Below are 16116 nucleotides of genomic sequence, written 5' to 3'. Positions count from 1 at the left end.
GAGCATTGCGTTGCGGCCGACCGGAATGGTGAATGTTAGCATCCGGTCTACAATCGATCCCAGCTTCAATCTGGAATGCGAAATGTTTGTCGTGAAGAAAATCACTTCTTGCCTACCTGCAAGATGCTTATCGCAAGCACAAGCGAAGGAAATGCGTGAGCTTAAGTTGGCTGATCCCAAATTCAGTGAGCCAGCTAGAATAGAGATGTTGTTGGGAGCGCAGGTATGGGCGGAAATCATCAGAGAGTGCATCAAGAGATTCAGTTCCGGATTGACGGCGCAGGATTCGTCCCTTGGTTGGATCGTTTTTGGCCAGCTTCAACCAAGGCATGAACGTGCAGGCAAGACAATGTGCTTCGCGTCGGAACCTTCAGATGTAGAGCTTAACCAATTGCTGAGGAAATTCTGGGAAATCGAAGAGCCGAGCTGGAAATGTTTGCCGTCTGCGGATGACGAATGGGTTGAAGACAATTTTAAGAGCACCCATTACCGAACTGCAGCTGGCCGTTACGTGGTAACTATACCAATAAATCCCAGAGCAGCAGATTTGGGGTCCACAAGAGCTGTGGCCATGAAGAGGTTCCTACAAACCGAAAAGCGATTATGTGCAGTGCCAGAGCTGAGACAAAAATACGTCGACTTCATGCGCGAATATGAAGAGCTCGGGCACATGAAGCAAGTGATTGGACCAAGTACGAGCGAGCGAGCATACCACATTCCACACCACTGTGTCACTAAGAAGTTTCGGGTCGTCTTCGACGCATCTTGCAAGAGCGTTAGTGGAGTGTCATTAAATGATGTGCAATTTTCTGGTGCTAAGCTTCAGGAAGATCTATCGGCAATCATAACACGTTTTCGGTGCTTCAAGATTGCAGTCTCGGCGGACGTCGAAAAAATGTTCCGCCAAGTGAAGGTGAATCCAGAGCAGTGGGATCTCCAGAGGATTTTCTGGAGGGAGAGCCCAAATGAGCCAATGAGGGAATACTGCATGACAGTAGTTACGTACGGTATGGCGTCCAGTGGATTTAATGCAGTGCGAGCAATGCATCAGTGTGCGAGCGATCATCAGGAGTCCTATCCATTGGCCTACAAGGCTATTTTGAGCAATTTCTACATGGACGACATGTTGACCGGCGCAGACACGGAGGAGCAGGCAACAAGTAAGTGCAGGCAAATAATTTCTTCATTGAGAGCAGGCGGATTCAAGTTGAGCAAGTTCATGTCATCAAGTCAAAGGGTGCTATCGAAGCTAACTAGCACCTGGTCGAGTGAAAGAGAGCTAACTTTTCCGGAAGACAACAACGCTTCTATGTTGGGCCTTGTGTGGAACTGCGCAAAAGATGAGATCTCATTCAAAGTCAGAGCGAGAGATGAACGCGTTTCCAATACCAAGAGAGCAGTTGTTAGTGCAATCGCAAGGTTGTACGACCCGAATGGCTACCTTGCGCCCGTGATAATCAGTGCAAAAATCCTCATACAAGACCTATGGCGATCCGGAATTGCATGGGACGAGCAAATACCCATGTCCATTCTGCCGACATGGCAGAAGTACAACGAGCAGCTGCCGCACTTGGAAGCAATAAAAATTCCGAGATGGCTAGGCAGCACTGAGCACCATAAATTGGAGCTTCACGGTTTCGCAGACGCCAGGTGCAGATGCAGCGTCAATTCGGCAACAGCCAGAAGAAGCTTTGAAGGAGCTTAAGGCGCCAGTCGTTGCCAGTGCCAGAATAACAAAACCAGCGGTACTGAGCGTCGGCGATACTAGTCTTATTGAGAGCAAGTCAACACTCCAGAGCATCCTGAGAATAACTGCCTTCATATTGCGGTTTGTCCGGAACTGTAAGAAGCGTAACAATCACCAGAAGACATTACCGGTGACGTCAGTTCCATTGGTGTCATTAGAAGAGCGTGACGGAGCTTTAGAATACTGGGCTAGAACCGAGCAACATCGTGCGTACCACAAAGAGATGCAACAACTCTCGCAGGAGTCTTCATTGGAAGGGTCGAGCAGCATAATTTCACTCAATCCATTCTTGGACAACAAAGGAACGATGAGAGTAGGGGGACGGCTTCAGAATTCGGAATTGTCGTACGAAATTGTGCACCCTATCATAGTGCCAGCCAGGAGCACCCTAAGCAAACTGCTGATCGGAGAAGCGCACCTGAAGACTCTACATGGAGGTGTGCAGTTGTGCATGCAGTACATCAGGCACAAATTTTGGATTCCAACCTTAAGGCGTGCAGTGAAAACGTACATATCACGGTGTATAACGTGTTTCCGTCAGAGCAAGGCAGCATCAGAGCAGCTAATGGGCAGCCTTCCTAGGGATCGAGTCCAACCAACAAGAGCATTCAAGCATAGCGGAGTAGACTACGCTGGACCGGTGCAAATCAACGCCAGATCAGGGCGATCGAAGGTCGTCGAGAAGGGCTACATAGCCGTATTTGTGTGCATGGTCACCAAGGCCATACATCTGGAACCAGTGAGCAATTTGACGAGCAGCGCATTCTTGGCAGCCTTTCAACGTTTCACTGGTCGTCGCGGTGCATGTTCAGTGCTGTGGAGCGACAACGCGACGAACTTCGTCGGAGCAGATGCTGAGCTGAAGAGAAATGGCGAGCAATGGAAAGACAGGCTACCAATTGAGCAAGTCAACTCTTTGGGCACGGAATGGAAGTTCATCATTCCAGGCGCACCGCACATGGGAGGCATCTGGGAAGCCGGGGTGAAATCCACAAAGTACCACCTTCGGAGGCTTATGGGCAAGCAGATCTTCACGTTCGAGACACTCGCTACAACTTTGGTGCTCATAGAGGCATGCCTAAATTCTAGGCCTCTATACGCGCTCTCGGATGATGCAGACGATCTACATGCACTCACACCTGGACACTTTCTCATCGGAGAACAGATGGTGCTACCTCTTAGTGCCGACGTGAGTGAAGTGCCTCAAGGACGACTGAAACTGTGGGGTATAGTGAACCAGATGCAGCAGCAGTTCTGGAAAAGGTGGAGTCGCGAGTATATCCACACCCTGCAGCAGCGCTTCAAATGGAATAGAAAGTGCAGGAACGTCAAACCAGGTGACCTGGTCCTGGTCAAGCAGGAAAATATGCCACCGACAGTCTGGCCATTGGGGCGAGTTATGGCCGTCCACAGGGGCAAGGATGGACTAGTGCGAAGTGCCGAAGTGCGACTAGAGCATACGACGCTAGTGCGAGCGATTCAGAAACTGTGCGTGCTACCACTCGAAGAGCCTGAACAAGGAATTGAAGGCGAGCCTTCAATTGGGGGGAAGAATGTTAGAGATTAGATCAACAAGGCACAACACCGTCGGCGCCATAGTAGAGCAACTAGGCACAACGCCGGCGGCACCATAGCAAAAATAAACAACATTCCAACCACTAGCTGCATTTGCGCGCGAGCATTTACTAGACGTATTTCTCGGTCCACAAACTTCCAACAACAATAACCATGAGCAGAGCAACGGCGGCGACAAGACAGTATTCTTCGTCCGGCAGATTTTTGGGCATGAGCGCAACAACAACCACATTAAGCTGCGCATCCTCATCATCGACGACGTTGACGATCGAATCGAACAATATTTATTGTAAGAAAAACCATGACGCTACAACCAAATGATTGAAATAGACCCTTCATGAAGGTAGGGAATGATAAGGGTAGTGGGCAGAGGAGAAATTGTTGTTAACTAAAGAGAGAGAGGGAGTCTGTTGTTCCTGGCATGAAAGTAGATGCTATAAAACAATTTTATTGCTGTTTCCAACATAATAACGTGGCGTATTTTCATTAATGCGATTTATTGGTGTTTCACTCGAAATTAATTTCATGGCGTGGTTTTAATAGGATTTTTTCCAAAAAAACACACACACATATGCATGTGTAGCATACTTATTTATATGTATAATAACTGGTGTTCTGAGAGTGAGAAAGGCCAAAAAGTCTGACAATATACGTATATTAAAAAGCCTATTGAACAACCTCTGTTCCAAACACAGAAAAGCTAAATGATGTGTGATGGTATTTGGAGTTTTGATATGATATATAATAAAGCGAATCATTGCGTAGAAACAGGATGCATAACAAATCTGGGTTAATAGCTAACAGTAGGAGTCTTATGTGGATTGTTATTATAGCATGTTGATAGGAAGCACAGAGAATAGGAGGGCAATGGCGACCTGACACCAAGTGATTATTATTATTATTATTATTTTTTTTATTAATGCACGTAATATACGAACTAATACATTTTAATATGAAGTACTATTAGGAAGAAAAGAAGAGAAAAACTTTGCAAGTTGAAAGATTAATCTTACGAATCATAAAAATAAATCAATTAAAATGTAAATGTAAATGTGAAAGTGAAAAGTTCTCCAGTCAGGAATATGTTTGAAACTTTGTACGTTTTCGAAGTAAAGTTATATAGTCAATGCGGTTTTCGTGTAACCTGTTGATGCTATTTACTAATTTAAGATGCTTAGAAGAAATTCAAAAACTCTAATAACTTTCGGTTTCTCTTTAAAATTCGGGTTTAAAAATATTTAGAACGCGAGCATTTCTTAACACACTTTTTCAACCATCAATAATTGAAAAGAAAAGTACAAAGCATTTTCAAAAATGTTTGTGCGTATTCAATTGAAGCGGAGTGTACTTTTCGACGAGTTAACAGAAAAATACCAAGTATTGTTACGGCAGCCCTTTCTAAATAATTGATATAAAACACCTGCCCATGATTGAACTTGGTGTTAAGCTTTTCCACATCAAAATCTGTTTTCCGCTACCTGTTTTCAAAAACGCGTACACACTGAACATTTCAAGTTTTGATAATGTTTTTTTAATAAAAAGTGCATTTTTTAAAATAATATAAATTAAAACCAACTGATATCCATTTTAGTGCATACCTTCCTAGATTAGATACGGAAATAAAATAAGAAAACAGAAATCAATAGTCCTAATTTTGTAATCTTTGTTTTTGAGAGATTCATGGGATTCTATGGGAAACCTTAAATTTTAAACTTAATAAAATAGAATAATTCATCTGGCGTTTTCTATTTTTTCTAAGACAAAAAGATACTTCTATTAAATTTGTATTCCACTTTGAATAAATGAAAATACATGCTTGCAATTTAACTTGATTTCTTTGGTTTTTGTCTTTGCAGAGGGATTGTGAAAAGGCCATCATTTGCTTCCTGCTACATCAAAAAAAAATTCTTAATTGACTTTTCTTGTTGTCCAGAGTTTCTTGCAGAGCAACGATACATTAAAGAGACAACGAGTGTTATCCTACATCCATCTAGATATCTAGCCATCCTCCATCAAACAGCGAGGCGATGCGACGACAGACATACGCATAGGACAAGGTCTGATTGGCTTATTTGTGTAATTATTTTCAATTATCCTCGAATTTTTGTGCTGTCGACAAAATTATAGATACTTATATAGTCGAGTCGTTTTCTCGGGAAATTTATTTTCTATATTAAGCCATCACAAGCACCATCACTACTTGTCGTCCTTCGTTAACGCGATGTCAAAAGAAAAACACAAAAACCTATCAACGTTATTATTTGAAGGATTGATTTAACTATCTATCCAAACCGACCAGTTTCAATCATACGTGGTCACTATAAGAATAGCAGTACTATAAGCTGGCATTAAAAAAAATAGAAAAACTTTTAACACAAAACCTAAATACAGAAAAACTATCTCACACCAGCAAGAATATACCTAGAAAGAAATACCGAAAGCAAGAAATAATGAGAGAAAAAAATAAAACCTCGGGCTCCGCAGGATCCGGAGGAGGACGAGGAGCAAATTTCAAACAAATGGGAACTTCAATCAAATTGCGGCCAATTATATATTTTCTTCTTCATCTAACGCTATGCTTCCATCACTATGTCGACGCTTCAACGTTATCTGCAGTAAATGGTGAGTCTTGTCTTTATTCATTCCGTTTTTCATATTTTTTTGTTTGTTTGTATTTTTCTCGTTTAAATGCTTTCAACGATCCTTGAAAGCAAATGTGTGTGTGTGTGGATGTGATGAGAAATTGCCATTGCGTCGAAGAGTGTCTTTATTGTTTATATTCTCCCCAAAACATCATCAAATAAAAAAAAACACACAACAACAACAAAAAAATGCGTAAATGCGTAATGCTGAGCAAGGATTAAATCATATTTAATGGAGAAATATATGTATCTATAGACAGTCATGTGAAAAAAAAATCTTTTTATTCAAGAATTTTATTTGTATTATGTATAGGTACGTTGGAAACTTGGTCGTTAAATTAAATTTTTGACTAAGCTTTAATTATTGTTTGCTTGTTCTGAGCATTACAACACATACCTCAATAGATGACAACACACGCATCTCTTAATTGATTGCCTCCAGGTGCGTCTCAAAGTAAGCGGGAGCTTCCCAAAAAAAGGTTGTCCTTATGGGCTAAGAGAAATAAGTGCTTTTTGGATGTTTTGGGAAAATATAAAGAGAAACATCTAATATAAGGTTCTGTTTTGAAGGGTAGTTTCAAGTTTGGTACCAGTATCCTTTTAATGTAGTCTATTAGTGAAAAGTTATATTTTCTTTTATTTTACTACTTCAGCCTCAAGCTCAAATATCTCGAAATCAACCAAATCCATTTCGAAAATAATAATTACATAAATGTTAAGCAAAACATCAGCTTTTAGTACCAATCTCATGGATGGACAGGCACGGTAAAAAAGCATATAATTAATTCATGGTCTGGACAGAAATTCTTCTTTTAGCAAAATTGGTACTCTGTTCGACTCTATTCGAAGAATCGTTTTCCATTATCTTCATATAGTAATCTTCATTGTGGGTGATTTAAAAACGAAGCCAAAACAAATTATGTAGGTACTAATTTGTTTTGGCTTCGCTTTTCTGAATAGAAACCAGTAGGAGATAATGTTGACGAGCCAACTTGAAAGCTTCTTAATGAACGGCAATATGGATTTTGTAACTGTGTGTTGTCATCCCCATGGCTGCGTGTTGTCACCGACTCACATCCTTATAATCAGAATTGATCTTTTGTGTAACACTTTTAATCCAATAAACTGTTTTGCTGACGACAGTATACTAAGCTTTTCATATATTTTTTTCTTGATTCTAGATTCACATCTTTGGTACTTTAACTACAGGATACGCTTATTAAATTTCGATTTCGACACCATCGGAATTATTAACCGTGTTGATGTTAATGCTTCAAAAACTAAATGTTGTCTCTTATAGTTAAAATATTTGCTCACCCCCTCAAAAATAAGCTTTACTTGGCACGAAGACCGCACGTACTTTCACGAATCAAGCTCAATTTCGGACGTAGTGTCAAGTATAGAAATTCTTTTTGTATGCCTTATCGCTTTATCCAACTGGTTATTTTTCTGTCAGCTGTCGCAGAACAGTAAGACCCCCAAAATGGGTAGAACTTGCATCTAGGCGACTAAAACACTTTCAGTTCTGGGCATATGCATCACAAAACCGTATTTTTTGGAGTGAGCACATACAAATTTAAAGTCGCCCAAATCGCTGCTATATGCTTAGAATGTCTACGCCGAAGCAAGAAGGTCAATAACATATAACGTGTCAAAAGAAATAGAATTTTCTGCAGAGCATGCAAATTGTAATTTTATTGAATTCCTATGTTTTTATTAAAACAAAAATATGTAATCGTGGGGAAAATAATATAGTAAATGAAATTGTTTGTATATATGAACGGACTACTTCATGTGTGACGAGTTGAATGCAGACCACCTCAGCCCATACCCCAGGGACACCTCATTCCAGCCAGAAACAGAAACATGTTCCAAGGAAAAATGTAACACTTGTAATCGAAGCCTAATGGTTTGTGTCTTTCTTATTCCCGTTTGGGTTTATCGTTAATTTAAATTATTTTTAAGTGTTTCGTTAACGTGGGATGAAGGTGTAGCAGATTTGTATTTTGAAACGTGCGTTAGAATTCCCCTATGGGTATGCTTTGTATTAGAGGAACCAGGATGAAAAACAAAGTTTGTGATGTGACAACAAAAAATTAGGTCTATGCTCAAGGTTATGTAGATAGGAATGTACTTGTATTAAGATAATAATGGAAGAAAATTGGCCTGAAATTTATTCGATATATCATTTTCAAAACAACACAACAAAGCTAAATTAAAACATTTAGTTATATTCGTTTATTTGTTTTTAAAAACCACATGTTTAAAAAAACCCTTGTAACTGGACCTTAATCGGTTCACCTACCGTCAAGCTGATGCCTGGTTACACACCAATCAACTAAAAACAAACAAAAAACTGCCACCATTGAGCTTTTTAATCTGGTTGATACAAATACAGGGTGATTTGTATAATATGCATCAAAAAGTCACTATTTTAAATATGAGGTACGTAATTGAAATAAAAGTCTTCTTCTGCTGCCTTCAAAAGCGATTACATTTTGTTCTAAATGATTACTGGCTGAAATAAAATAGGTCTACTGAAATTTTTTTAATAAAGTAATTGAAAATTTGCCCAGTAAACCCACAGAAATTCATACACTAATGTATACATTGTATATATCCTCCAAATTTTAGTTTTTATGTTCCTAAACATTTCGATCCCTACAACTGTGTTAAATTTCCCAATATACAAGGGAAGTGTTTCTTGTATATGATAACATACACATTAAAAGTGGGCGGATAACATGCCCCTTAAGGGTATATTTTCAGATATTTTATTTCCACCTTTAAAGACACGTTAACCACTTCTACTATTCAATGTCATCAGTCTACAAGAACGAGATTTAGTTCATATAAACGATAACAAATATAGTAAAAAAAGGAGTATACCACGCCCCTTTGGTGGATAACGTGATATTTTTGATTTTTGTCTTTGTATCATCGACTTCTTTTACTCTGCTTAATATCATTGTTTTATAACACTTATATACCTACCACTTTACCTAATAACAATATTCCAAAACACTTAGAACAGTCAGTCAGTTTTGGTTTCTAGCAATTTTAGCTATTTTTGAAGAAGTGAGTTTCAAAAGCTCTTTTGCCTACGGAGCTGAATATTTTAGTTTCTTTTTTAATTTAAAATTCTTGGAGATTGCTCCTATATCATAAATAGCTGGTTGTGCTAGAATTTGGCTGTGCAATACCTTGCCCAATTATAATGCCGATTTGTTTGTCTTAAATAGATTTGGTGCTATGATAAACGAAAATGCCAAAGATACTACAAAAATGGTCATTATATTACATAAATGAAAAAAAAATTGTAAGTGATAAATAACTGAAAAAAACTATGTAAGTGATTCCTTGGCATTTAATGATGTCTAAGCAAGACTAAATCTGGCCGGTAGATTACGCTTTTTGAATATCTTAGACATAAACTATTGAGAAAAAATGTGCATCCTTACAGGAATTGACAATCATACTCGTTTCTGAACATTTTGCCCAAATTTGCATTACTAAAACTACTATAGGAAGAAAAAATTAGCCTTGTAGAACTGATTTCATAAAATCTGTCGCTTTCTTTTCGCACAACCTCTTCTCTGAAATAAATTCGAAACTCACGATGTGCTTTCAGGAGCGCCCTAAAGAAGACGGAAGAGTTTCGGTTCTTTAAGGATTTTTGTGTATATGTGTTTCAAGATACGTTTCTCCGATTCTATAAGGTTGCCATACATCCGCTCAATGAGTTAGACACAATCTTCGTAAATCCTTATGGACATGTGCTCTCATGTATACACAACATCGACAAAAATAATTGAGATCTTTTTTCGAGTATTGTATCGTACAAGTCGCAAATTGCGATATTTATGCGTGTGTAGAATTTCTTTTTTTCATTTTCAGACTCCCACCATGGCCGGACTAGCTTTATGAGGACAGGACTCAAAATTCCTATGGTAAATTACTAGAAGGAGGAAACTTGATTAGATCCTCAACAAAATAAACATTGACAGATATGGACAAGATACCTTATTTGTATTATTAGAGATAAGACAACAGAAAAATCCAACAACAAGAACGAAAATACAAAAACAAAACATCCTTTTTCAAAAATGAATTGAAAGAAACTTTGACCGATTTTTTTGCCGGCTTTAAGGAATATAATGTAAAAAAGGCTGAGATGCGACCCACACTGATAACATTCCATTCGTGTCTGTATGTTGAAATCCTTAAAAGTTATACAATAGAAAAAAAGATTAAAGTTAATATATCTATGTCCTCGAGATACTCTATTTGAAAATATTTCTTATCAATTTTTAGTTTTCTTTTTTTGTAACAAGAAGTTACCAATAGGATTTGTCTAAAAAAATGCAAAAAGTTAACTATAATATTTCGCCATGATAAAATAGGCTCTATTTCGATTTGTTTTTTGTTTCCGAGATATGTAAGTCTTAAACAAATTTTTTTCTATGCATAACATATTTGTATTATTATTTTTTGTACGCAAAACATTCACGGTGACAAATATTGTATTTTATTTGAAAAAACTGTTAGTTGATTTTTTTAGAATTCACACCAAGTTGGTATTACAAAATCTAATTAAAGTCGTTATTCGAGAGATATTTGGGGTCAAAATAATTTTTACTTTCTACGGTATTTTAAAAATTTTGCTCGGGGCGCAAGTTTGGCTGGCCGGCCTTGTTTAACATGACCTTCCCCTTGATTACCAGCCCATTCGCATACCCAAGCACAGATGTTAACCAATAAAAGATTCCCAAAACTCAAATTCTAAAAGATACTAGAAGTGGTGATGGCGGTGACGACTACGCCGCCAACGAAAAAAAACACCAATGGACAGATTTCATAACCAATTCCAGTTGCCTTTTGGGAGACATTAGGGAAAATATGTATTTATTTTCCGATATGCCAACTACACAGACACGTACGCCTTAATGTGTTTTTTCATCATCGGCTTTCCTGTTTTCTTGGCTGGCATTATCTGGGCAGGCACAAAAGGGAGATCATATGTGCTCCAATTCCATAACTTCCAAAGTTACAGGTAAAACAAAAAAAGGAAGGAAAATAAAGAATCAAGAAAGGTTATAAAATACATACATATATGGCATAGAACCATATTCATGGCCAAAATAAATTAAAGCTCAACAGAAGATTACCAATTAAAAAAAAATAAAAAGTTTCATCAGGTATATTGAAGCATAGAAGTGTGTGACTGTAGAGTTCCTCAATGGGGATGTGTTGGTTTATTTATGTTTAAGCCAAACCAAATACGGAAATTATAATGTCCTGCATAGCATTTACGTATGAAGAGCAGGAAGTGTAGAAGATTTGCATCATTATTTTTTCGAATTGGAGTGAGAACAGAATTTCGTTAAATTAAATCCGGATTCAGAAAGCAATTTAAAAAAAATCCCATAGATCTGAATATAAACTTTATATTATTTTCAGTGCCAAACATCTTAAAAAGGATCAAAAGAACTTGTAAGTGTGTCATATTGAGTTCACTTTAGCGGGCTGTTATTTAATCCAGATCCAGCATCCCTTTTCTAAATGGATGTCTCGTTCAATAGAAGATATCCTTGATAATAGTTATATTGATAACATATATATTTGGTGATGCGCAGAGACCAGAGACTATAAAGAGCAGAATAAAAAAGATTCCTTCTAATATAAGAAAACTATATCACTTAGCGAATCTGAACAATAAGGAAAAAAAACTAAAAGCCACAAAGCTGGCTTTACAAATAGATTTGAATAGCAAGTGCAATGCGAAGACATTTTCATTTTTTTGTTTTTAATGAAAATCTCCAAAGAAAACATGTGTCCATAGTTCCATACTTATGTATACTCATTATGAGCGCAAACGTACATACATATCAATGTACAAACATAGCCTTGTAAAGTACGAGCTTCTATTATGCGCTCTTGCATTAGGTTTTCAATTTAAATCATTAATTCTTGGGCATGGAAGAAATAAGAGTAAAACAACAATACGTCATATCCTGGTGCCTTTAATTTCTTGAGAGGGATTTGAACAGAAATCAGAGGGACGTAGAATTTACGCCTTTCGATCGTTATAATATTTTTAAATTTTAAATAGGTTTGCAAAATAGTTTGGTTGCACACAAAAACATTGAAACCAACTCACTGTTTTCTTGCGCTAGAGAATTAGTGGTTCAATGTAAACTTAAAAAGACCCTGGGATTCGACGCTTTTTGATGCTGACAACTTTCCATTCCTTCTTTTGATTCGTCCAGAGTTTAATAAATTATTAATAACAACAATTTGTGTCAAAAGAAAACAATTGAAATCCATGGCTTTCTTTTCTCTTCAATACTTAAATGGAAAATCATTTATTGGCAGTTTTTTGTTGTATTTTATGTTTTTTCGGCCCCTCTACCATCGTAATGTCACGGATTTTTTGTACACAAATGTAATACTTGCGATGTATTTCCTATATGGGTTTAAGAGATAGAAGGTCTAATTGAACCTCTAATTTTCACTTTGTAAGATAACTAAATTGCACCAAAATACTTTGCATTCAAATTTTTTATTAACAAATGCGAATTAATGACAGACGATATCCTTTTTAGCTATCGTTTTGATGATATCACTATGACGATGAAGAGAGACTATCGTAAAAACCCTATCTGAGATAATCGTTTTATTAAATGAACCCCTGCAATTTTCTTGAAATTTCTTCCTGCATAATAATGACACGAACGTGATGACATAACGAAAGATTACAATAACTTCCAATGGGAAGTTAACAATCAATATTAAAACATTGAACAAGTTTTTATTGAAATATAAATTCAATTTAAAAAACAAAATTTTAATGAACAAAAAGTATTAAATAAAACATATTTGTTTTTTATTTGGACCTTTGCCTTTTTTTCTAGATACCATCCTTACTTGCACAAAATCCCTCGGCTATAATATGTACCAGTTCTTAGCCTTATTAAGTTGCGACCAATTTTTTAAAACCAACTTTCTTTACTCTGCAAATAAGTAGGATAAAATTAAATAAATACGGAATAAGAAAAAAATGTTTAGCCCGAATCAATCAATCCAAAGTTCAAACATGTGAAGGTATCTAAGCTCTTACCCGTTGGTCTTATCCAAAAAGGCTACAGCAATCTGACAATTCAAACTTTTGTTAATGCAAAAAACCTACGTTGGTCTCATAGAAAATATGAAAATTTTCATCTCAATTTAAATTTTATCAAAGAAATATTAAATATAGCAGATATTGAATTAAAAAACCAAGACTAAAGACCAAAACTTAACAAAATAAAATGATCGGCTAAAAATGTTATAAATAAGACCGAGCAGATCCCGAAAAGACGAGCTATTTTTTAAATTGATTTGGGAGGCATCAATCAAGAAGCCAATTTCTGAAAAAAAAAATATGATTTCGAGAAAGCTATCGCGAGCTCTTGTCCATCAGAAGAATGGTATGTTCAAGTTTTATCAGCAAACCATAATCAATAAAGAGGATATAATGATGGAGGTGATATGATTCCTCCCTGAATTTTCAATTACTCCATCCACCTTATTTGATTGGTTTTATCCCCTGTGCGTGTGCGTTTGACTTCCTATACATTATAATGTAAAGTGGGGTCTTATAGAGCGCGAAAAGTTGTTAACTAAATCAGAAGGCAATAATAAATAGATGACCCATACTCTCTCACATTTAATTTTTACTCTTGGCCGACACGGGAATAAATTGAATTGTCTAAAAACTTTTTTTTTTAATTCATTTTTAAACTGCGTCAAGTTGATAATAGAATCAAGAGCAATTGCCAAAGATCAAAACACACAAAATCAAAATGAAATACATACCTAAATATCAAAACATACAATTGAGCCACACCAACTACCGCACATAAATATAAAAGAAAGTTAAAAAAAAATTCAATATTTATTGAAAAAGTTTCTTGCCTTAATTTCTAAGTTCTATCCTTCAGTTTTAATTTTCTAAAGTGGGATGTATTGGTTTTGTAGAAATAAAGAAAATACGTGTATTTAGTCTTCATCAAGTAATATAAATCATTCAGAACTGATATGAATTATTAAAAACATTAAATTCATAAAATATTTATCTGGCCTTTAATTAAAAACAAAACTATTATTAACACTGCTTCAACTTAGATAAGTGGATCAACAAACACTTAGAAACGAGTAATTTCACAAAAATATGTTTTTGTGATCACATAAGATCACAGTCAATCATCATTAAATAACACGGAATTCTTTATTTTTAATTTAATATTATTTATTAAACATCTAAGCTTCAGATCCTTTATCACTGGTGCAGTGGCGTTATTAGGAATGGGTACGGTGGACCAGGTCCCCGCAATTTTGTTGCCCCCAAATCCACCAACTCAAAATGAATGAATCTACACAACATTATTTTAACAACTCTGCTTTCGTTCTACTCTACAGTTCTGCACACATGTAGGCTTTTCAACTCACTCCATAAACAAGCACAAAGTTGTCCCATGATGAGTTGCGAAATGATGAGTTGTATGTACCATGATGAGTCGGATAGGACAATTTGGATTTCTTTCCTATTTCTTCCTCTCTGTTCAATAGAAGGAATAAAGACTATGTTTTTTGTTTCTCGCTCTGCTCATTTTCAAGTGCTCATCTGCGTATGTCGGCCTTTGCTTCGGCTAGGTTTCATAAAATATATAACTCGGATTTCTCCTAACGAAATTATTGGGTCACCCAACAATGGAAATAATTTAGGATGCCTGAAACTTTTAGGTGAATTTGATATTGAGTCATTCATGTGAGAACTCAGGAAAGGGATACACTTCCTATTTATTAGTAAATATTTGTAACGAATTCATTAATATAGCGGGACAACAAGTCCTTATGAAAATTTAAGGTGAAATAAGATCGTCAAAATCATTTTTCACATTTCTTATATCGACCCGTTGACTCTTGTAATTCGGAATGTTAATTGTGTTCCCATCGAAAGGATTTTAAAATTTATACCTATTCAAGAGCATAAATTTTAATATTTGGCTTACATAAACAATAGACGATTGTGGAGGACAAAGCTAGCATAATGCGTCTAATATGTCGGGAAAATATTCTGGTTTGCAAGCAAGATAAACAAATAAGTGCAAATTTGCTAACTTTGTACCTTGTGCAGCACATTCTCTTAACTGAGTAGGCCTTCATGCGGCTGGTTGTGTGCAGGAGGCATCAAGTTTCTTTCAAGTAGTTCAATTCTGATTCAGGAATCCAAACGTACAGCTTCATGGCATGCTATCTTTCAGTAAGAGAAACGGATAGCTGGTCAATCACTGGAATGAAGGCAGATATTTGTATTTTCCTTGGGTGACAGATTTACGTCTTGTCCTTTCCCGTAATCGAGTGGATTCAACCTCAAATTTCTCGTTCTAGTGCGGGTGCGTGATTGTACATATTCATCAGTATGGGATATTTTTTGGCTGCTTTCATTCGTTTGGACTCCACGAATGATTTCAATGATTCAAGTGCACGCATTGCCTATTCAAGAATCAACTTTCATTCGTCGGGTCTTGCAACATCTTGTTTGTAGCGTTGAATCGCTCCAAGATATGGTTCCAAAATGTTGCAACTTATCTTCTGTAGAGGGTGCGTGCTTTATTCCTCACGATGTCTTTTTGCTTTTTATCGGAAGAAATTCTGGTTAGAGCATATCTAACGAAGTCTCTTTTGTCCGGCCCTGCATCTCTACAGTTATTGTTATAAGAGCAATGTATGGAATGGTCCAGTCAAAATTTGGGAATTAAAATCAAAATATCCGCTTAATCGTATTTGCTTTGTTTATTTTCACAAACTATCACTTCTAGTTCTAAGACATATTTGGATGCTGGTTTAAAAAAAAAGAAGTTAGTTATTTACTAGTTAGCGAAAACAAAAGAAAAGTTTAAGATTTTGGAGTCGCTTTTAAATTGCTTAATATTTAATACTAAACACTTAACAATATGTTGTTTAAAATTTTCGGCAATGAATTATTAATTCCCATTTTAAATTTTATTCAGGTGGAATAGTTTTAATTAGGTTTGTATAAATACCTACTTTTAATTTCTGAAACTCGTTGCGCAAAACAAACGTTTTTCTACATCCTATGTTACTTTC

At 36.4% G+C, this 16116-nt stretch overlaps 1 protein-coding gene across 3 annotated transcripts in view; it reads left to right on the top strand.

Annotated features, from left to right (window-relative positions):
* The window catches only part of LOC129953234 (zwei Ig domain protein zig-8), a 185340-nt gene that overhangs the window by 90932 nt on the left and 78292 nt on the right, over positions 1-16116 (top strand). For all 3 annotated transcript variants that reach the window (XM_056066190.1, XM_056066191.1, XM_056066192.1), the window contains one exon: positions 5179-5944. In XM_056066190.1, coding sequence (XP_055922165.1) covers positions 5773-5944 — 172 coding nt within the window. In that variant the 5' untranslated portion in view covers positions 5179-5772. The remainder of the gene's footprint in view (positions 1-5178; positions 5945-16116) is intronic.

Source organism: Eupeodes corollae, chromosome X (assembly GCF_945859685.1).
Source record: "Eupeodes corollae chromosome X, idEupCoro1.1, whole genome shotgun sequence".
NCBI lineage: Eukaryota > Metazoa > Arthropoda > Insecta > Diptera > Syrphidae > Eupeodes > Eupeodes corollae.
This window is presented reverse-complemented; position numbering and strand designations above follow the sequence as displayed.